This window comes from Myxocyprinus asiaticus, chromosome 47 (assembly GCF_019703515.2).
Source record: "Myxocyprinus asiaticus isolate MX2 ecotype Aquarium Trade chromosome 47, UBuf_Myxa_2, whole genome shotgun sequence".
NCBI classification, from domain to species: Eukaryota; Metazoa; Chordata; class Actinopteri; order Cypriniformes; family Catostomidae; genus Myxocyprinus; species Myxocyprinus asiaticus.
This window is the reverse complement of record NC_059390.1, coordinates 17,659,671-17,683,019: the sequence shown is the minus strand read 5'-3', so window position 1 is coordinate 17,683,019 and position 23,349 is coordinate 17,659,671. Positions and strand designations below refer to the sequence as shown.

At 37.9% G+C, this 23,349-nt stretch overlaps 1 protein-coding gene across 3 annotated transcripts; it reads right to left on the bottom strand.

The window, feature by feature from the left end:
- Window positions 1-45: 45 nt before the first annotated feature.
- LOC127436699 (inosine-5'-monophosphate dehydrogenase 1b) lies at window positions 46-22,551 on the bottom strand. Of its 3 annotated transcripts, none has more exons than XM_051691005.1 (16): window positions 22,158-22,551; window positions 17,216-17,314; window positions 17,068-17,142; window positions 9,559-9,607; window positions 8,097-8,198; window positions 7,934-8,008; window positions 7,580-7,786; window positions 7,353-7,440; window positions 4,397-4,596; window positions 3,966-4,056; window positions 3,765-3,860; window positions 3,337-3,480; window positions 2,993-3,137; window positions 1,788-1,931; window positions 1,611-1,694; window positions 46-1,509 (listed from the first exon to the last, which is right to left on the bottom strand). In XM_051691005.1, exons 1-16 carry the CDS (start codon window positions 22,364-22,366, stop codon window positions 1,488-1,490), a joined length of 1,830 nt encoding a protein of 609 aa, XP_051546965.1. In that variant the 5' UTR covers window positions 22,367-22,551; the 3' UTR covers window positions 46-1,487. The 3 variants fall into 3 exon arrangements, with proteins under 3 accessions (XP_051546965.1, XP_051546963.1, XP_051546964.1); XM_051691003.1 differs by lacking the exon at window positions 22,158-22,551 and adding an exon at window positions 18,725-18,934; XM_051691004.1 differs by lacking the exons at window positions 17,068-17,142; window positions 22,158-22,551 and adding an exon at window positions 18,725-18,933.
- Window positions 22,552-23,349: the final 798 nt, after the last annotated feature.

Genomic DNA, 23,349 nt, shown 5'->3' with positions numbered 1-23,349 from the left:
ACTAAAATTATCAAATATTATGAAACCAGGGTAAAACAAATGGTAAACAGTTTGACTGAGAGTTTAATTTATTCATCAACATAAATTAGAATATGTAATTCAGTTGAATACACTGCGGTAAACAATCCTGGCTCTTGAGTTGTCAAAGACTAAGACAGTGGGCAAAGCAACATAATAACAAGCAACATCCAGTTGATTAAAGGATGCAATTGTGTCCACATACCAAATGCTTAAGTACAGAGTGCATGATTACCAACCCCCCCCCCCAAAACACACACACACACACACACCTCTAGCTGGAACTTAAAAAAAGACAAAAAAAAACAAAAAAACAAATGGCACTGAAAAATCATTACAAAAAAACAACTTTCATTCAAATTCGTAAGGATCTGGTGAGCACAAGTGCCGTGTTTTAGGTTAAAACAGATGCGTGTATTCTTCATTTATGGCACATTTTCAAGGCATGTCACTGGTGACATGGACAAACACATTCTCAGAGGAACAGGAAACTCACAGCATTAATTTGGCTTTTGTGAAAGATTAGTCAAAAGTTGAACAGAAAAAACAATGCACTTGGCAGTAATGTACAGTAAATAGTACAAATGTCGCTTTGCATGCACATTAGAACTCTTTATACCAATTCAGCACCCAGTGTCTCATCCGCATTATCATAAAATCCCATAATTACTGTTCTTCATTCTAGTCAAGAGGACTGCTTTAAAAGTTCAGCTTCAACTAACTGACCTTGATGATCAAAAAAACTTCAATGTCAGTTCCAGCTGTTTGGTCAAAAATATCATCAGGACAACTAGAACGTAACACTCTCAGAACTACTATGAATATTTAAGGATATTGGTTTTGGTATAATTATGTTTAGTATGAATCGTGGGGTGGGGTACATAGCAGAATGCTGTGATAGGGAAATCTGTCCCACCAGTAGTACAATAGACATTTAACCATCACAAACATGACTTCTTCCACATACCTCTTCCTTCCAAAATAAAATTATATAATATAGCGTCTTTAGCAGTTCCATATCCACTACATAAAAGATTTCCTCAAATATAGTTGGAGCACTTGTTTTCATGGCAGTCATCAGTTTGCAAGTGGAAAAAGAGATATTGAATTTGAGCTTCAATGTTGCATCTAAAGAGAGACTTTAAAATAGAACATTAGTTTGGATGGGGAAAAAGTCTGTCAAGAATATTAGCTCCAAATGCCTTTTTGTCTTCGCTGGTTTGCTCAAACATTTGCAAACACAGACAGCTATTTAGTTACCCTGATAGTCGCTCGAGAGCAACTGCCATGTTTTTGGGGACTGAATTAGTTTGAGGTCCTGCTCTTAAACTCCTTGAAAACTTCTCCATCTCTCATTGTAGTGGTCTTGCAGGAGAAATGGTGAAGAGCAGGGTGGAGTTAAGTTCTATGGTTTCAGATTTGTCTGAGGTGTTTTGTCACTCCTTCCAATCCATGTTCTGCCACCTACGTTAGTAGAGACGCTTCTCGTAACTATGAAGACAACAGACAAAATAGTCAGATATTTTTGTGATTCATAAACACTTCACATTTGTAGGAACATAGTTGAGTACTGGCACCCTCTGCTGACTTACGTGTGAAGTCCATGTACACCTCCCTCCACCTGAGCAGACATAGTTCTCTTCTCAAACTTCAGCTCTCCAGAATACATCATGGACCTAATAGCACACACGCACACATCAGGGGAATTTTCAGTGTACTTCAAAACGTGCAAGTCTCTATATTTGTATGACACACCAACACAGACTCACCGAAGCACTGAGAGGCTTTTCGCACCGATGTCCTGACAGCCGTGTTGGATTCCAGCAATGAGGTAAGGGGCAAATTTATGGATGGAGCCTTTATCCTGCACTGAGCCGGACACTCCCTGAGCCACCTTCACCTTATCACCCTCACTGTCAGACAGCCATTCAGAACATAGAAAACAATTATAGTAAGGGTCCTACAATTACTTTTAGGTCAAGCTTCCTATAACTGAATTAATGTTCAAATATTATTAAATAAACATCCACACACACCAGGACTCCTGAACTTTTACAGCTGTCATTTTTACAGCACTTTTATGCTTTTACACAACTTTATCTGCGGGTCGTTAGATCTAGAGTTCTGCCTGTTCTAAGTCTGACACAGAGATAAAGTAGTGCGATAATATCACACTTATTTGAATGACTAAAAAGATCCAAAAATAAATAAAGGATCAATTGAGAGATGCAACTTTTTGTAATGTTTAAGCATGCTGATCGCATTCAACAATAAATGTCCATTTTAGTCATTATTTAACTTTAAATAGCCTGCTTTAAGCAATGTTCCCGTTATTATGCATAGTCCACAGGTTTATTTGTGAGATTTTGTGGACAGATTAAAGGACATTTTTTTTATTGGGTCTGTTGCCGGTTATTTATAGGGGGTGTCTGACAGACAACAGATTGCTTTAATAAACTGTTGCAGAAGCAAAAACTGCTGTATGTTGTAAACTACATGCTGTGCACCCACAATAATCTCACAGTTCTGAAGCGATTCCAAGCACTCCAGTTACATTATGGCACATTTTGCACCCGGGATGCAGATAAGCAGAGTTACGTCTCTTATTATATACCTTCTATTTATTTATTGTGTTTTTAACAGTTTTCCTATTGTACGGCTGCACTTAATGTCCAAACACATCCACTTCCATGTTCAATTGTGATATGATATGCCTTTTTTGCCTCAGTGCTGTTGCATAAAAGAAAATGTGCAAATAATCGTAAAACCGGTTAACCGCGATTTTTTTCTCAAACGGTAATCTATATACACATATACAGATAGTGTATACATATATGTTCATACATATACTGTATGTATTTTCATTACAGAAATTTCCAGGATTTTTCCAAGCATGTAAATCACAATTTTTAAATTCCCAGACATTTCCAGGCTTTCCATGACCATGGGAACCCTGACACACACAAATACACACCTGAAGTAGCGTTTCTGGCTATTGGTGTTCTTCTCCATGGCATCCAGAGAGCCCATTCCTCTGTATTTCTTTAGCCGCACCCCATCAGAGAAGAAATACTCTCCTGGAGCTTCTGTGGTGGCAGCCAAAAGCGATCCCATCATCACTACAGACAGAGGAAAACAGAGTTTGAAGGTTTATGTAAAAACTAACTTCTAGATAATTTCAGCCCCTCTCAATTTATGCATGGATATGACAATATACATGTTCATTGCTTTAAAATAAATAAATGGAAGGAAAAGTTCTGTATTTTAAAGATTTTGATCATTTTCAAACATGGCTTGGTAAAATATAGCTGAAAACACCTGTAGATGCCCCCAGGGACAAGGCCTTTACCACATGGCCGACCGTCTGGATACCCCCATCTGCGATGACTGGCACTCCAAATCTCCTCGCATACTCTGCCACCTTATACACAGAGGTGCCCTGAGGTCGCCCACATGCCATGACTACAGAAAACATAAAATGGACACACATGCCTGTATTAGTCCAGCCAGGCTTTATGATTGGCTAACATATGAACAAGTTCCGATAAAAGGCTTTACAATTGGTAAATAAGAATAAGGTATGACGAGAACTGCGTGGGCAACAAAAAAATAAGGTGTACATTTTATTTTTGCTGCTTACTGGATATTGTATGGTGCAATATGTGGGTAATAACATACTTTTGGATGTGTGTGTGAAAGAGATGTAACTGATATATAATTGAGAGATAGAGTTGTGCAATCCTAACCTTCCTGGGTTATGCAGATTGAACCACATCCCATTCCCACACGCAATGCGTCCACACCTGCGTCTATCAGGTTCTTAGCCTGTGCAGCTGTAACAACTACAGAGAGAGCGGGAGAGAGAGAGAACAAGGTTAGAGGAAGCAAGACAGAAAGAGTAACTGAAGCAAGTGGTCATCATGGCAGGATTTTAATGTGACATTTACCATTTCCTCCCACAACCTGCAGCTCTGGGTACTTCTGCTTGATGTAATGGATCATATTTATCTGGTATACAGAGTTGCCTTGTGATGAATCCTGAAAACAAACACCCACAAACTCAACACAACAGAGCACTATGGGAAAAAAAAACACAGATACAGGTCGAAAGGACTAAAAATCTCTGTATAAATACAAAAGATCAAACCAAATAAATTAATGAAGTTTAGACATACTTGTAGGAATTATCCAAAACTTGTGTGTATATATGTTGCTAGGTAGCTGACAACATATATTCAACATGAAGATTTCAGGCTAATATACATTTAATATATAGTAATACACACGTAATATTTCCTTATGCATGATCCCATTCACAATTTTAAGTTTTTCTCAGAACAATAGCAGAACAGCAGACAGGACTTGCACCCAGACATACCAGTACCACCACATCCACCCCAGATTGCGTCAGCAGGTCCAGCCTGTATTTGTCGTCTTCACGGGTGCCGATTGCAGCGCCACACAGCAACTGTTTGCGGGAGTCTTTAGATGCCAGAGGATAGTCCCTGTTCTTCTTTAGATCGGTGCGGGCAATGATAGCCACCAGCTCGTCGTTGTCATTCACGATGGGTAGTTTACCTGGGGTCAGACAAATGTATATAAATGCATGCTATTACACATGCACACCTTTTAAAAATACCGGTTGTTACCATTTCGGCATTTATATACTATATATTTTATCAGTGCCACTGTTCTTGAGGGTGAAAGGGGGCAATGTTACATAATAATTAAAAGCAAAGAGTTGAAATAAAATTGAATTTGATATTCAATTTATGGAATAATTCAAGTTGAACCATGTAATTGACTAGCAGTGACTGAAAATTAACAAAGCAAGTCTCCATTTCTTTGTGAAAAAAGACTTCTTGCATTCCAGAGAGTGCTGATAGTGATCTATCAGCCAATTGGCTGAGGTGTTTGTGTACTGGGACTCGTAATTAGAATACAGTGGTGGTTGAAGGTGGTCTGCTGATTGGTCAGTTTAAATGTATCTGGTCTGTTTGTGGTCATATGGTCAAGGAGAGGATAAAACAAGATTGTAATTTGTGCTCTGGGCTCTTTTCTCTTTGGCTTCGTTCCTCTTCATCTTTTTTTCCACCACCTTTTCTCTTTCTCTCTGTTTCTATCTTCCATTGTCTCTCACTCAGATAGTATGCATACTGGTTTCATTTCCATACTTCTAATTTGTAACTATTATATCTAAATTGTACCTACAGTTGAAGTCACAAGTTACATACACTTAGGTTGAAGTCATAAAAAAAAAAAAAAAAAAAGTTAACCACTCCACAGATTTAGTATTAGCAAACTATAGTTTTGGCAAGTCGTTTAGGACATCTGCTTTGTGCATGACACGAGTAATTTTACCAACAATTGTTTACAGACAGATTGTTTCACTTTTATCTGACTATATCACAATTCCTGTGGGTAAGAAGTTTACATACACTAAGTTAACTGTGCCTTTAAGCAGTTTGGAAAATTCCAGAAAAGGATGTCAAGCCTTCGGACAATTAGCCAATTAGCTTCTGATAGGAGGTGTACTGAATTGGAGGTGTACCTGAGGATGTATTTTAAGGCCTACCTTCAAACTTAGTGCCTCTTTGCTTGACATGGGAAAATCAAAAGAAATCATCCAAGACCTCAGAAAAAAAAATGTGGACCTCCACAAGTCTGGTTCATCCTTGGGAGCCATTTCCAAATGCCTGAATGTACCATGTTCATCTGTACAAACAACAGTACGCAAGTATAAACACCATGGGATCACACAGCCATCATACCGCTCAGGAAGGAGACGCATTCTGTCTCCTAGAGATGAACGTAATTTGGTGCAAAAAGTGCAAATCAATCCCAGAACAACAGCAAAGAACCTTGTGAAGATGCTGGAGGATACAGGTAGACAAGTATCTATATCCACAGTAAAAAGTCCTATATCGACATAAAAAGCCAGACTGCAGTTTGCAAGAGCACATGGGGACAAAGGTCTTACATTCTGGAGAAATTTCCTCTGGTCTGATGAAACAAAAATTTAACTTTTTGGCCATAATGACCATTGTTATGTTTGGAGGAAAAAGGGTGAAGCTTGTAAGCTGAAGAAAACCATCCCAACCATGAAGCATGGGGGGTGGCAGCATCATGTTGTGGGGTGCTTTGCTGCAGGAGAGACTGGTGCACTTCACAAAAGAGAGATCACAAGGAAGTAAAATTATGTGGATATATTGAAGCAACATCTCAAGACATCAGCCAGGAAGTTAAAGCTTGGTCGCAAATGGGCCTTCCAAATGGCCAATGACCCCAAGCATACCTCCAAAGTTGTGGCAAAATGGCTTAAGGACAACAAAGTCAAGGTATTGGAATGGCCATCACAAAGCCCTGACCTCAGGAGGCCTACAAACCTGACTCAGTTACACCAGTTCTGTCTGGAGGAATGGGCCAAAATTCCAGCAACTTATTGTGAGAAGCTTGTGGAAGGCTACCCAAAAAGTTTGACCAAAGTAAAACAATTTAAAGACAATGCTACCAAATACTAACAAAGTGTATGTAAACTTCTGACCCACTGGGAATGTGATGATAGTAATAAAAGCTGAAATAAATAATTCTCTCTACTATTATTCTGCCATTTCACATTCTTAAAATAAAGTAGTGATCTTACTGACCTAAGACAGGGAATGTTTTCTAGAATTAAATGTCAGGAATTGTGAAAAACGGAGTTTAAATGTATTTGGCTAAGGTGTATGCAAACTTGTGATTCCAATTGCATCTGACGTAACCTTGTAAGACTTAACTGTTATTGAACATTTCCTCTTTAATCTATTTGTAGCTTTATTTCACTGTATAACTAATATTAAGATTAAACATTTAAGTGCTACATATTGCATTACAATAAGGTCATAATACGGTTCTAAACAATGATCTCCCACATTATTAGCTATTCTAACTGTGCTTATTTCCGTCAGTGGCATAAGTAGAAGATGGTAATAGACAAGAAATGCAGTTTCATTCCATCTTGCTGTTAAAATTGTTTCGTCACCTAGCATTCCTACAGCTTGAACCACTGTAGTTGAAAAACCAACCTTATAACTAGCAGCACTAAACAGGATTGCAAAAATAGTGTATGTTTTTAAACACCCAATATTCATTTACTCATACAAGAAGGTAGTCCCACCCCATTACTGACACCACTGGCTGAGACAATGTTATGTCTGGCCCAATTAAGCCACTCAAACAAACAGACTGCAATTCCATTTTGTGGCACAGAAATTAAATACTTCACCTTTAAAAAGTTGATTAAAATAACAATAATGGAACATTTACGTCACCAGTCTATCCGAGTGTGATAGCACCTTTTTTGCTGCGTTGCAGGATATCATTGGCCTGTTTCAGTGTGACACCAGCTGGAGCAACTACCAGATCCTCCCTTTTAGTCATGGCCTGAAAAAAACAATTCCAATGAGCACTCAGGCTTCCCAAGCACTGATTACACCACTAATATTAAATTTAAATCCAAGAAACAAGTGTGAAAACTCTCAAAAGAGAAATGCATGCTCCAATACAGACACACTAGCCTTACCTCCTCTAGAAGTTTATTATTATCCTTCTCAGACAGGAAATCAATGTCTCGTGACGTGACAATGCCGACCAGCTTGCTGCCCATCTTGCCCGTCTCGGTGATGGGGATTCCAGAGAATCCATGTCGAACTTTTGCTTCAAGTACATCATCTACTGTGTGACGAGGACTCAGCACCACTGGATCAGTGATGAAACCCTGCTCAAACCTCTGTAGATGTGCACATACACACGGACTTCATATTACTTAAGTTGAAAAATAACCTACTTATAATCTAGAAAATAGGGGTACCTCCATAAATGACTTGATAATGTTTAAGGACAAATTAAACATAGATAACAGGCGATAAAGTCTTACCTTAACCTTGCGTACCTCATTGGCCTGGAACTCTGGGGTGCAGTTATGGTGAATGATTCCAATCCCTCCCATGAGCTGGACAACGAATCAATCGCATTCAGATGTATGATTAACAGACGTTTAGTCCAATCAGAAAAGGGGTGTGGGAGGTGGATGTACTCACTGCCATGGCGATGGCCATTGAGGATTCGGTAACAGTATCCATGGGAGAGGAGATAAGCGGGGTCTTTAGTGTGATCTTCTTGGTTAATGCTGAGGTCAAGTCCTACGCATAAAAATAGAGCAAGAACAATAATAGAAATAAGATTTCTATTCCGTTAATATGACAGCTTCCTCTTAAAGACCTCGTGAAATCTCTTGATCAGCTTGATGACGTTTTCCGTGTTATCTGATAAAAACAATAGTTTTTTTGGCACTGAGATTAATCAAAAAGAACAACAACAGAAAGGTCGAAGGTCAAAGAACTGTAACACACGGAACATCACATGTCATTCTGGTCAAGTATGTCTGTAACAATTTGTGTGTCTCACAAATCTGTGGGGTGAAGGTGCAAGAAAGTGACTGTGAAGGCCATGACCTTCATCTAAACACTAGAGCTGAGAAGTGTTCCTCTGATACAGATAAGCTCACAAACATTCACCAGGTCACAACTAAAAGCCCAAGTTCCCAAAATACACTTACAAATGCACACAGGTGGGGGAAGAGCAGCCTCATGGGAAAACGGACACCATAGTGGGAAATTTCCCAAACCCATGGGTTGTGTTCGTGTTTCATGGGCAAGAGTTAAAGGGATAGTTCACTGGAAAAATGAAACCTCCGTCATCATGAATGCAACCTTACGTTGTTCCAAAGCAGTATGTGTTTTTCTTCAGTGGAACATAAAAGCAGAATGTTAAGTCTTTTTTCCATACAATTAAAGTGAACGGTGACTGAGGCTAACATTCTGCCTGACATGTCCTTTTGTGTTCCAAGAAAGTAAGAAATACAGGTTTTTAACATGAGGGTGAGAAAATGACAGAATATTTGGGTGAACTATCCCTTTAAGAGCGAAAGACACAGACATTTAAGCTATTAAACTGGCCTACAAAAATCCTGCAATATAGTATTTCATTCTCAATTTTGGTCATAATGGCAAAAGCAATATTTTTTATCTATCAAGCACAGGAAAGCAATGATTCAAAGCGGCTAGTAGTCACTCCTTATCAGTCAATTCCCATGCTAAACTACTATTAATGCGTGCACCGGAAGTGCGCATATTTTAGTCAGCCGAAGTTCAGCTGAGGTGTAGGCTAAAAGTGGGAGGGCCACTATTAAGTTAGGAAGTATTTCAACATCGAAAAAAATTACACATCACATATAAAGGTTTTAAAGGATTACATAAGTAAAAATGTTTAAAGACAATCAAGAAGATTTGCTGTGCTTTGTAATAAAGAGAGGGAGCAATAGAAAGACCTAACTGTCTGTTTTTAAGCCTCAAATGTCTGAGACAGTGAGCAAAGAGACGGCAATTTAGTTAAAAATAGTACAAGCAAAAAAATGCAGATGGGCTGTTTAAATGAACACAGTCATTGTGAAAACAGAGTGGGTGAATGACAGTGTGGAGGAGTACAAGCCAGAGGACTCACCACTTCATCTGAGGTGAAGTCAATGAAGCCAGGCAGGATCAGAAAATCACTGCAAGAGATACAGAGAAAGAAAATACATTATAGTTAATCACCAGCAATCAAATCATAAAAATAATCTCAGTCTTACACCAAGTTCGTAAACAACTGTCAGCATACATGAATAAGGTGTCCCTTTCATAAGCTTTTAAAAGACATGTCTCTTATAACTGAAAAAACCCAATATATTTGTATAGCGCTTCTCACAATCACTTAAGCAGATTTACAGAGAGTCATGCTTTCATGTCTTTAATAATAATAATAATAATAATAATAAGTATTTAAGTAATACAAATAAAAACAATCAAGTATTCATGATTTATGTTTGGGTGAATCTCAAGAAAACATGTCCAGTTCATGTGACCCCGAAGTCGAAATAAGTAAATGAATATATACAGTATATTTATATATACTGTATATAGAAGCCTTTCTGTGTGGAGTTTGCATGTTCTCCCCGTGTTCACGTGGTTTCCTCCGGATGCTCCGGTTTCCCCCACAAGACCAAAAAACATGCAGGTTAAGTGAACTGGAGACTCTAAATTGCCCCGTAGGTGTGAGTGAGAGTCCCCCAGCCACTGGGAGTTGCATCAGGAAGGGCATACGGCGTAAAACCTGTGCCAAGTCAAATATGCGGATCACGGATGGTCCACTGTGGTGACCCCTAAAGGGAGCAGCCAAAAGAAGAAATATGATATATATACTGTATATAGCATACAGTACATTATTTTAGGACCATTAAGGTTTGTTTTTTTTTTTTTTGCTTTTTTTCCTTGGAGACATTATTATCGTGACAATTAAGCACATTTGTCTCTTTAAAATGATTATCGTACAATGTCCAACATTTACATCAAATGTAGCGGAGGCAAGAACTGAGAAACAGATCAATATTTAAGTCCTTTTTTACTTTAAATCTACATTTTCACTTTTACATTCTGGTGCCGAAGTGACTTTCACTTTCTTATTCAACTGCCTACTGGTCGGGGCTGGTCAAAGGTGGAAATTTATAGAAAGGACTTGAACATTGAACTGTTTCTCACCCACAATTAACACGGATTAAACCACTGGAGTCTTATGGAATACTTTGATGCTGCCTTTGTCCTTTTTGGACCTCCTGAGTTCTGGTCACCATTCACTTGCATTGTGTGGACATACAGAGCTGTAATATTCTTCTAAAAATCTTAATTTGTATTTAGTAGAAGAAAGAAAGTCATACACATCTGGGATGACATGAGGATGAGTAAATGATGAGAGAATTTTCATTTTTTGGGTGAACTATCCCTTTAAAAGACTCATATTAACATTAAACAAACTTTCAACAACCCACTGACATCTAGCAGAATGTGCTGTATAAATTATGTATAAACACTTAAGACTTAAGTGAGCAGATTACATAAATAAATAGCAACAGAGACAAAGAGCTCCTCATACAGATGAAAGGTTGCCGGTTTCAATTTGCAGATGAGTGCCAAAACCCAGTGGAGAGACAGAAGATTTGAAAGGTTTTGAATATTGCATGTGTGTGAGTTCAAATGAAAAGACTGAAAACCCAAAAACACAACTAAAAACACACAAAACACATGGCTGATTTTCTTCGCCTTGCACTTGTGGTGGGCAGTCTTAAAAAAAATAAATAAAATAAAAAAAAATTTAAAAAAAAGACAACGTCGGCTGGGACAGGGCCGGGTTCGTCTGCACTTGTATGTGCTGGCCACACATCCCTAAAAATCAACAACATGGTGTGTGAGCATCGGAAAAAGCTGGAATAAATTGTCCTCTACAAGTTCCTTCAGTTTCTTCTAAATAAGGCCATGAGGGCAAAACAGACAGTTGTCCCAACTATGTGCTAGAGATGCAGATCAGTGCCACATTCAGTATTGTTTGGATTGCCAGGAATAGTCTTGGTAAAAGGTTAAATTATTTATTTAATTGCAATTACTAGAGATGTCAATGATTTATCGATGGATTAATTGTTGTTAATAATTTGATCAATTAAGCTTATCGGTTTGTCAAAACAAATATGATCAGCATTCATGCCAGCAGACATTGAAAAGACTGTCTACTCTATACAGTCATCTGCCGCTAGAGAGCGCACTGCATGTCATGTAAAAAATCCACTGACACGCATTCGTCACCTCCTCTCTTGTAAAGATGAAGTGGGGGGGGTCAATGTGATCAGTGTTGGAGCATTTCTCTATAAATGAACATTATGTTTTCTACATAAACTGTGGTAGTGTGTTTTAGTACATGACAACAAGCACTGTTGATTAGCCGGTCTCCTTGTTTCATTTCAACCTACAATCACATCAGTGATCGCTGGAAGAATATGAAGGCAAATCTCACTATCACCAGAGAAGTACTGTTATGTAGTTTACACAGCGTGCTATGATTTGACTTAATTTCAAATAAAAAAAAAAAAAAGTAAATCAGACTTATCCGAAAAATCCCCCATCCACAACATGAATGAACTCAATGTTTTAATGAACTCAAAAATGCATCTTCTATACAAGTTATTACAGTAATTCATTAAAATTAAACAATTTAAAATTCGTTCTAAACTTATCCTAAATGTATTTTTAAAAAAATACACTGAACTAAGAAAATTAAGAGGAAAATGCCAATCCTTGCATTTATTAAGGGCATTAATTGAAGTTTAATTAAACAGTAGGCTACATGCACATATTATATATTATCTTGAGTACTCCACGTGCATTCTGCAGTATGTTAACAATTAATTGATTCATTGATCGTAAATTTCCATGACAATCCATTATGAAAATGTCTGAAAATTGACATCCCTAGCAATAACCAAGCATGACATGACAAGCGATAAAGTTATTTTCAAGTAATGCTGCACTGAGACCTGAGTTCTTAGTCTTAAACAGTCACAACCACGACGAATACCATGACATTTGTCACTTTATTTCTAAGATATCTGTTGCATAGAGCTGGGTAACAGCGCCTCCACTGACATCTCATTATGCTCCACGTAACTGTATAATTAAAATCGAATATTCTAAAAATCAAACACTTTCTGATTGGCTGTGAATGGTATGCTGTAAAGCATTTTTGCTTTCAAAGTGAACAGATAAATCACTTTTGTTACTGGAAACTTCTCATACCTGGTTAGGACCAATACCATAAAATAATCTGCCATCATGAATAATGTAGGAAACTGTTTTGTGTACATATAAGCACCTAAGATAAGAATTAGCAAATATAACTCCTTTATTGAATGATACAACAGCTCTAGTCTATCAGATGGAATAACAAGTCTGTACAGAATCTCAGATGACTCAGACTGTAAACTTCACTACACAAAGACATTACAGATTGAAACCTGGATTACTGCCAAAATGCAGATGCGGCAAACATCACCACAGACACGCTGACTTCAGCTTTCTACTAAGCAATTTTAACTAAATCCAGGTTACACTGGTGACCCTCAAAAACTACTGTTGCATATAGTATCTCTTGATTAAAAGGTACTGTCTTCTAATTGTTTACTTATACACAAGTTGTAATAAGGCTTCCATAATACAATTGTGGCTTTAGTTTTGGACTGCAATTTCTCATCATCATCCATCATCCATCCGTAAGAAAAGGACATTTGACTGAGTACCGTAGCCTTCTGCACAACTCCTATTTCCTTTTATTCCAATGATATTTGTGAAACCATTCTGCCTTGCTCTGCTTGTGGTAGAGCATGCATTCAATGGAAAGTAACAACACCTTGATCCAGCACAAGTATTTTCTTGCACAGATTCCAACAAAGATTTTAATTAGTCAAACATATATATGCATGCTTAAAGTATAGAGCTAATGTAAAAGCCACTTGGATCTGCACAGATTAAGTCCTATAATGTCCATGTAATTGATTTTGCTGTTAAACAGGATTCAATGAGGTATATGAGAGAGACATGTTAGTCAGTGGGTCAAAATTACAATTCTAGATTGAAAAAAAAGTGGTGCTCACTTCCTTCAGAGGCAATATGGTAGGTATGGGTGAGAAACAGATTAATATTTAAGTTATTTTTTCTTTAAATCTCCACCTTTGACCAGCCCCAACCAGCAGGTGGTGATTTGCACGAAGAATGTGGCGACATGCAAAGAATGTAAATCACCAAAAAAAAAAGAATGTGGTAGTGAAAGTTAGTGTGGAGATTTATAGAAAAGAATGACTTAAATACTGATCTGTTTCGCACCCACACCTATCATGTCGCTTCAAAAAACATGGATTAAAGCACAGGTTTCATATGGTTTACTTTTTTGATAGCTTTGTGATTTTTGGAGATTCAGAGTTCTGGCCACCATTCGCTTGCATTGTAAGGACCAACACAGCTAAGATATTCTTCTAAGAATCTTCATTTGTGTTCTGCAGAAGAAAGTAAGTCATCCACATATGGGATGCCATGAGGGTGAGTGAGAGAATTTTCATTTTTGGGTGAATTATTCCTTTAAATGTTTCAGCAGTGCAAAATTCATGAGCAGCTCCCTGTCATTTGATTATCGGATTCATACTTATTTCCAAGCTGAAATGTGGAGACCAAAGATAATAGTGTCTCATCCTATGATGAAAATATATGAGTGAAATTATTAAAAATGCAGATTTACAGCACAGCTTACTTAGTCACAATGGCTCTTTGAGATGCTGTGGGCAAGCTACAAAAGCCCACATTGCCATAAGAGCGAAATCTAGTCTTTTATAAGAATTTATAACAAGAATAAATATACATTAAGTGCTATATATAAGTGTGGTCTGTTGAAAGTATTTGTAGTTTGAATAAATGTAGTTTAATTCGTTTCATTACCAAAGAAATACAAAAACGTTGAACAGCTACTCTCATAATACCACACAGACATTGAAAGTCTTTGATTCAGCTTAGGAGACTGAAAAGGAAAGATTTTGAGGATATTTCTTTATGATAAAACAAAGTTTCAATCTAAACAAAGGAGCAATACTGAGGTACAGCAATATGCTGACTTGACAAAAAGTAACACAGAGGTGAGACATTTAACATCAATAAAGCAGAGGTCTGAACCTCGCATTTGCTGTATGCCATACAAAGGGGATGCTATACATATTGCGTGTGTAACAAATTGACTCAACTAATTTGCCCTCGTCACATTTACGGGGGGATAACAGAAATACGAGACTGTGTATGTGTGAGTGTGTCTAAAGAATAACTCCCCTCTCACATGACGCCGACGTGAGGACAGTCATGTGTCTCACACTGCATCCCTACACGCTTTTCATTATAGATCACACTGTCATACAGCTGGACCTTTCCCCCTTGCAATCTTAATCTTCTCCAAGACAACACTGTTAGTGACTTGAATTCAACGTGTCCCCCCGTCAACCATCTGGCCACAGGTTTCACCCCTTTACAGTCAACATCCAACAACTAACACCATGCATTACTGGTACAAATAGTGATGACATTCATATAAAGACATTAAAGTCAAATGTTATTTTTTTAACTGGTATTGTTATGCAAAACTATCTATCTTGAATATTGTGTTGTGATGTGTTTTGTTTTGTGCAATAAGCGGTGTATATCCATGATACAAATCATTTCTGGCAACACTTAGCTACTTTTAATGCAGTGTGCCTTGCCTGTTGACCTATGCTTGGCTATGTTAATGCATCAACATAGATAGTTCTAGACAATTAACATCGGACAGTAATAATATAAAGAAGACAAGGAACAAGGAATTCCCAATGAGATTATCCTAAAAGACACTCAAGAGTGAAAAAATGAAGAACGTGGTTTGGTAAAGGGTGGTCGAAGCATAATCAGATCAGGTTAAGGGAATTAGACATAATGTGATGCATGCTGAATATTCAGTGCAATTTGGATGAACTTATACTGCTACTGGAAGCAAATAGCATTCAGAGACAACAAGGATTCGTTTCAACACCATGTCCCAAATTCGAACAAATATCAAGCAGAGCTAACTAAGCTGGCATTCTCAACAGTTAATCAGGTCAGCTTTAGCATTTCTACTACATAAATGCATCATATTTAAACATTTATAGTGAGTTTGGGGTTTAAACACTGTTCCAGAGCTGGGCAATATGTAAAAAATATTTTAGCAATAATTGCCTTAAAAAATATCATGATATCCGATTACCCTCCTGCCGAAGGGTGGCTTTGATTTTGGTTTAAAAATGTAATTCATTTCTTGAAACACTAAAAACATAAGACATTTCTACATTCAAATTGCACTTTAAACTAAACGAAAAAGGATTAAAATAACAAAGTGGTCAAAAAAATCTTATTTAACCATCTCCCCAAATCCAAACATTTACCATCTCCAACGACTCCTTTTGCAATCACGCAAGCATCCGTCAACGACACCAGATGGAATATTACTAACAGCCTACAGATTAAGAACTAAAGACAATTATAAAATATAAACACAATAATAATCAAAATAAATAAGCCTAATAAATTCCCTTTTGTTCCCAAAATAGTGCTGCCAAATGTGTGTTCTTATCTAATTTGTGTTTGTATTGCGTTTTGGTAATACAGTTAATGCTGCCTAAAGAAAATAAAACGGTACTCAATTTTAGGTTCAAGGTGAACGTGTCTTGTATTACTTAATGATTTAATCAATTTCATTTTTGTTTATTTAATACAAAGATATATATTACAGAATCTGCAGAGTTGAGTTCACAATGCATGTTACCCGTGTAAAATAAAGTGAACTAAACTCACAGCACCTCTCGTCCCGTGATGATCTGAGATCATTTGCAGCATTCTAACAGACGACATTATTCTTGCAAACAGTTTTCAGATTAATGAAACGGAGAAAAAAAATTTAAAAAAAGAGAGTGAAAACTCTTTACATGTGCTTGTTCCACATGACAGGCTCGTGCTGCATGCCTCAAACAGTGAATCAGACACAAGCATTGACGGCTTTTCTGTTGTCTGTTCTTAAAAATATAATAAAGTGTGTTTCTTCAAGTGCGTGTCTTTGTGACTAGCAGCATTTCTTGTCATGTGTCACTCCGAGACGTCTTGCAGGTCGCCCGCCTGTTATGGGTAGATGAGCAAAATTACCTGCGCGTGAAATACATTCGGACGAGGAGCTTGTGAACTGGATTCAGCCTTGTCGCATTTTGCAGGTGCCAGGTGCTAGTTTCACACCCTGGCCACTGTTTAATACATTTGGCAACATCCCAGATCCATGGTTTTGCCATTTCCGATATTGTCGATCATCATCCGTTCGCAATCGGGATCTTTGTAAGACATCGTCGATATCCAATTACATCATCCTATCGCCCAGCCCTAGTTCCAACACAAGCAATGGGGAGCAAAACAATCAGAAGGACAAGATTCTCAACTTATTGGTGTCCCTAAACAGACCATCCTGATTGGAAATGACTGGAATGATTTGCTGCCCTTATTGAGCTCACTATGAGACAGGGTTTGAGTGTGATGTCTTATAATAAAAGACTCTGTTACTCACTTGTAAGTCATACCGTCCCCCATAGAGCAAAGCTCTTCCGCCGTGAGTCCGTCTCGGACAGACTGCTGTCCTGATCTGTAACGTGGATGCCCATTACATACGCACACAGTATCACTGCAGGGAGAGGAACCTTATGACAAGAACTTACTTGTAGGTGAGACCATCTCCAACAGAGAAGAGCTGCTGAGCAGAGAGGCCGTCGTCTGGGATGTAGCCCGTTCCTCCACTTATCAGATAGTCTGCCATACTGGAAAGAGAAATGCACAAACACAACAACTTCACTGGCAATCTGGCACTTTGCTTTTGATTCTCCAACCATCTCATTATCTTTCTATTGCAATTCTATTTACAGTGCTTGCAAGGCATTACTGTTTTGAAATTCTGTCTTGTCTCACAACTTTCAGCTCGATCCTTAACATGCAGACACCATTCAAACTTTTAGTAGATATATTTGGTGTTAAATGTACCATTTTATGTAAGTCTATTCTCAGACTAGAAAACATTTGAATATAACAGAATAAAGCAGAAAAAAGCAGAATAGAATAGATTTTCATATTAAAATACAAATCTATTCTCATTCGACTAGACTAAAATAGATTGCCTTATGGAAATGCAAACCTATTCTCAGACTAGAACATATTAAAATACAACAGAATAGAGCAAAGCAGAATGGATTGAACAGATTTCCATATGGAAAAATGCAAATCTATTCTCATTAGACTAAACTACACTAGAAATCCTTACAAAACCTGTTCTAGACTCGACTACAATAGAATAGAACAAAACAGATTTACCAATGCAAATCTTTTCTCAGACTAGACCAGACTAAAACACAGAATAGAACAGAATTGCATAAGGAAATGCAAACCTAATATCATTAGACAAGACTATAACAGAACAGAATGAAATAAATACTCTCATTAGACTAGACTTTCTTAGACTCTCTATTCTATTCAGTTTCAGGTTTAAACTCTATGTCCTGCTGTGTGTAACGTCAACCATGTTGGCAACAAAACGTTTAGGTTTCACGATGCAAACACCATACATGGATTGAAAATCAAAACACAGCCTGTTGAAATCCTGAAGCTGCAATAATGTAACAATACAGCGCTGTGACCTACTAACATTATTCCATCTGCACACGCGATATAAAAATAGACGAGCAGATGTCGACACATACAAGCAGACAGATATATTGTATTTGTGGTTGATACATTGCTCTGCCGGTGCAGTAGTCTGCATACACGTACTACTGGCCCGGTGACCAACATTTAGCAAATAAAAAATATAAGACAGGGAAATCGGTAACGCACACGACACATGGTGAATACTGAGTTCAGAAACCACTAACATGGAAATATATTAACCGAAGTCGCGTGAGATAAAAACAATGAACTGCTTGAAACAACACAACATCGATATATGAGCTGAACTAAAATCAGGCTGGCTTTATACATTTTATATTGTATAAAATTACACTTGACAAATGTAAATGTTTATAAGGCAGAGAAAATGATGCCCGTGCTAGCCATGCGAATAAAAATGGTTGAGCCCTTCACGTATGCTCCGCGTTTCTCTTTGTTGGAGCTCCTCCTGTAACAGACTTGTGCAATACACATATTAAAAATAATATTTAAGAGTAAATTTAAATTCAAACCTTCTGTCTAGACGAGCACGTCAGAGAGGAAACCCCCAAAATACTGTCCTCGAGACCTAATAGACTATCTGTGAATTCGGTTTAATTTCTGTCCCTAAACTGGGGGAATTTTTTTTTTTTTTTTTGGCTTGAAAATGTCTCTTTTAGATTAAGGTTTTGTGTTGAGTCTGGTTTTATGTAGACAGCGAGGAAGACACAGAGAGCACGCGTCATATCCTCAAATCTGCACTTCCACGTGGTGACGGCATGATTATGATTAACTCTTTCATTATCAGTCTCATTAAGCTATATCACACATCATCCGGTTTTAAATGCAATCAACTTTTTAAATTGGATACAAGTATATATATATATATATATATATATATATATATATATATATATATATATATATATATATATATATATATATGAGAATATGTCAAATGCATCTAGGCCTACATGTAAATTAGTACGAAAGCCCTTGTCTTTACATACCCCAGTGTGTTAGAGTAATTCTTACAGTAGATACTTGGAAAATTATATTACAGTAAGTTGCTTATTATTTCAAACCAAATAGTAGTTTCTTGCCATTTTTTATTTTTATTCGCAGTGTCTTCAAGACAGATTATTAAAAGGATAGTTCACTCAAAAATTAAAATTATATCATGATTTACTCCCCCTCGTGTCATCCCATATGTGTATGGCTTTCTTTCTTCTGCTGAACACAAACAAATATTTTTATAGGAATATCTCAGCTCTGTTGGTTTATTCAATGCAGTTGAATGGTGGCCAGAACTTTGAAGCTCCAAAAGGACATAAAAGCAGCATAAAAGTAATCCATCTATGACTCCAGTTGTTAAATCCATATCTTCAGAAGCGATATGATAGGTGTGGGTGAGAAACAGATCAATATTTAAAGCTGAAGTATGTAAGTTTTACTGTGTTAAAATACCTTCTCTTATATCCGCTTAATATGCAGAGACAGCTATAAGTAAGCCATTCATAGGTTAATTTTTTCGGAAACTTTAAGCACTGTCTTTCTGTGGCACTTTGAAATTTGCTCTGTTTGTTTTGAGCGACCCGCTTAGATCCGCCCCAACAAAGTTACTCACCCAATGGTGTGAGTTGGGGTGGGACTATCCCTTTGTTTGACCAATGGCAAATGGGGGGCGTATTCAGAAAACTTTTTTTAAAACATTGTTTATTTTTGCAATTCCGTTTAGTGGCACTAGTGTCGCAGAAATTACATACTTCAGCTTTAAGTACTGTACTTTTTTATTATAAATTCTCCTCCCTGCCCAGTAGGTGGTAATATGCATGAAGAATGTGAATAACCAAAAACAAAAGAAGAAGAATGTGAAAGTGGAGATTTATAGTAAAAAGAACTTAAATATTGATCTGTTTCTCACCCACACCTATCATTATCACCTTTGAAGACAGGATTTAACTACTGGAGTTGTGGATTACTTTTATGATGCTCTATGAGCTTCAAAGTTTTGGCCCCTGTTGACTTGCTTTGTATGGACCTACAGAGCTGAGATATTCTTCTAAAAATCTTCGTTTGTGTTCTGCAGAAAAAAGAAAGTCATACACATATAGGATGGCATGAGGGTGAGTAAATGATGAGAGAATTTTAATTTTTGGGTGAACTATCCCTTTAACAGGCCAACTCCTGATAGTAATTCTAGGACAGACTGAGGTTAAGCTTATTGTACCTTCTAACCATGGCATTAGCAGCCTTAACTGTGAAACAATGACCAACTCATACTGAAATTGTCAATATCAAAATGTAGACACATCTAAATGAATCGTGTGTAAAAGCCAGGCAAATTATCTTTCCATACTGTTATGTGTAGAGACAGGACACATGTTGGTTCTGGTAATTGTCTAGCACCACTGCTGGATTTAAAAGTCAGTCACAACCAATTACCTGAAACCAATTGCTGAAGGATGACAGTGCTTAAGGAAATTACAAATCCTCTTCATTGACTGACCAAAGTGGCCACAGCACATTCCCCACATGAAAGCATAAACTATCTTTGATCAAATCAGAATAGTAGCCTAAATAGTTTAATAAGTCATGAGTAGTTTGATATGCACATCTCTTCATATTCTTTTGACCAAAAAATTACACAAATTGTAGTTGCAAGATGGATGATGTATTGGGCTGAGTTTGCCAGTGTCAATAAATTCTTCAGCCATACGTTAACTCTAAATGTTCTTGTAATGTCTACCATGTAATGTAAATTATTTCCATTAGTCACACTCTCTTCCAGTCATTTAGATATTGGGTGCATCTCAATCAGTTCCCTAGTTCAGCAGTCACGGCACTGATCAGGTAGTCTGCCATTTCTAGGGTATGCTCCAACTGCAAAATCATTCCCGAGCACTGAAACTTTCACTCGTTAAAAATTCCCAGAATGCATCGTAAAAATCAGGGAGCTATGTTCCCTTACCAGAAACTGCATCATGTCATCTGAAGTCTCTTAAGTCATTAGATGATGAATGCAAGTGTAAACTTATAAAGTCAAAGCCATATGTTCTCTTTAAGAGAGATGTTGTTTGTAATGTGTTTCATCCATAATGTACATGAAAGGGAAACAATCTTTTCAATATTAGAGTTTTTAAAAGAAGATTAACTTTTGCTTTGGTTTACATTTCCAATGTTAAACCATATAACAGCAACCTTTGTAAAATAAGTTAGTGGAATACCACACATTAAGCCTTAGTCCTAAAATAAATCACGACTCAAATTATGATTATTCTCTTTTAAAATCTCTTTTAATGTCTTACTTGCAGCCTGTTACTTTAATGAAAAATGTTAAAGGCAATGATGAAGATATATTTGATCCCATGATTCCCCAGAGAGCTCTTGGACCAGCAGGGGGAGATGTGAACTACATGTGGGCTTGTGGAATTTATTTAGACAAGTGAAGCATTATAAAAAGGCAGTAGGGACAATGTCCATTAGCTAAGAATAGAAAATCACCATCACTACAGAGAGGTACAGTGTCACATACGGCTCTGTGTACCTCGCCATAAGTGGGTCAGTGGACATGTGGGTCAGAATATCCGCCTGCACCAGTGGCTATTTCAGACCATGATTCTGACCCATTTGGACTTCTTTGCCAGGAATACACACTGTTCTGGCTCACAACATAGCTGGAGGAGAGTACCTGATCTGCAGTCCCGAGTATAGTTCTGAGCTCTCCAACTTTTGTTGACACAGGATCTGGTTTGAAGCCATTCAATTATACAAGCCTGTTTTTAAGCCCTAGTCTTGATGGTCTAGAAGATTAGAGATTAGTTTTGGTTTGGCATTAGTTGAATACAGGATGCCAAACAGGGATTTAAAATCAAAGTTGCATGCACACAAAAAAGATACAAGCCCAAAAGTAAGTGTGAGAGTTGACAAGGGGGTGTCCTGACCCAACTCCAACTTGACACTTACCTGTTCGGAAAACCTGCTTGTAAACGTGTCACAGCGTAGCGCTGGGCTGCAGACTCATGTCCACAAACATGAGGGACTCCTGGGAAAGCAGTGGAGCAAGCAGGACTTTCAGAGTTGTTGATCATCTCGTGGTTCATCTGTACTTGGAAATCCTCTGAAATCTCCTCCATATTTGTGCTGTTTGGGGATAGAGACTGTAGAGTATCCATGTCCAAAACAAACACAGGCTTTCAGCCAGTCAAAGTGTGGCTCGTGGCCCAGTGTAAATGCAAATGATCGTCTCCGAAACCTATTCAAAGTAGAACATTCATGGATCCAAGATTCAAATTTAAGCATGGAATATAAAAATCTGTGTATCTGCTGAGTCTAAATTGAAGATACATCAAAAAGAGGAAATAACTCCTTGTGAGAGTTAAACAGTAGTTATCAGTGGCTCATTTCTCCAGGATCCAGTGGCTGTGTGTGACTGATGAGGTGAGCAGCCAGGTTTGCTTTGACTTATCCAGGGTGAGCGAGTTCCCAGGAACTTTGGGTCCATGCTCTGCGCACCTGCTCACATGGAGACCGGGGTGTCGCCGTGGAGATAGTCCCACCTCTCGATCCCTCTGGACAGTGTATGTGATAGGAGGACAGAGAAAAGGAGGGATTGTCGAATAGACCAGATGGAAGGGAACAGAGACGGAGATACCAAAGGAGTGCTCAAGCCTGAGGGAGTTAAAAACAAGGACACGGTGATAGGAAGGATTGTTTGCGCTCTCTCTCTTTCTCTCTTTGTTTCTTAGCTGTGGTTCTGTCAGGAGCATGCGTCACCCATACGAAGAGGATTGGAGAATAAACCTCGAAGCTATTAAGAAGGCACTTCCATGACTATGTATGTGAATGTGTGCACAGTGCCAGAGGCTAGTGGCATAAAAGACATTAAACAAACAGACAAAACAAACTAGATCTTTGCATTTTCAAAATGTGAGTGGGGCATGGCTTTACAAAACTCACCATCACAATGTTACAGTGTCGCGGGTGGTTACCAAGGCATTGCTAGGTACTTGCAAATGTCTTCTGATTGGTTTTTAGTGTTGTTATGTGGCTGCTAGGGTATTCTGGGTTACTAGGGTGGCCCAAGTCAAAAGAGTCCACCCCCAAGTCTTTATGATATTCTGATCACTAGATATAGGGTCTTTCAATGAAAGTACTG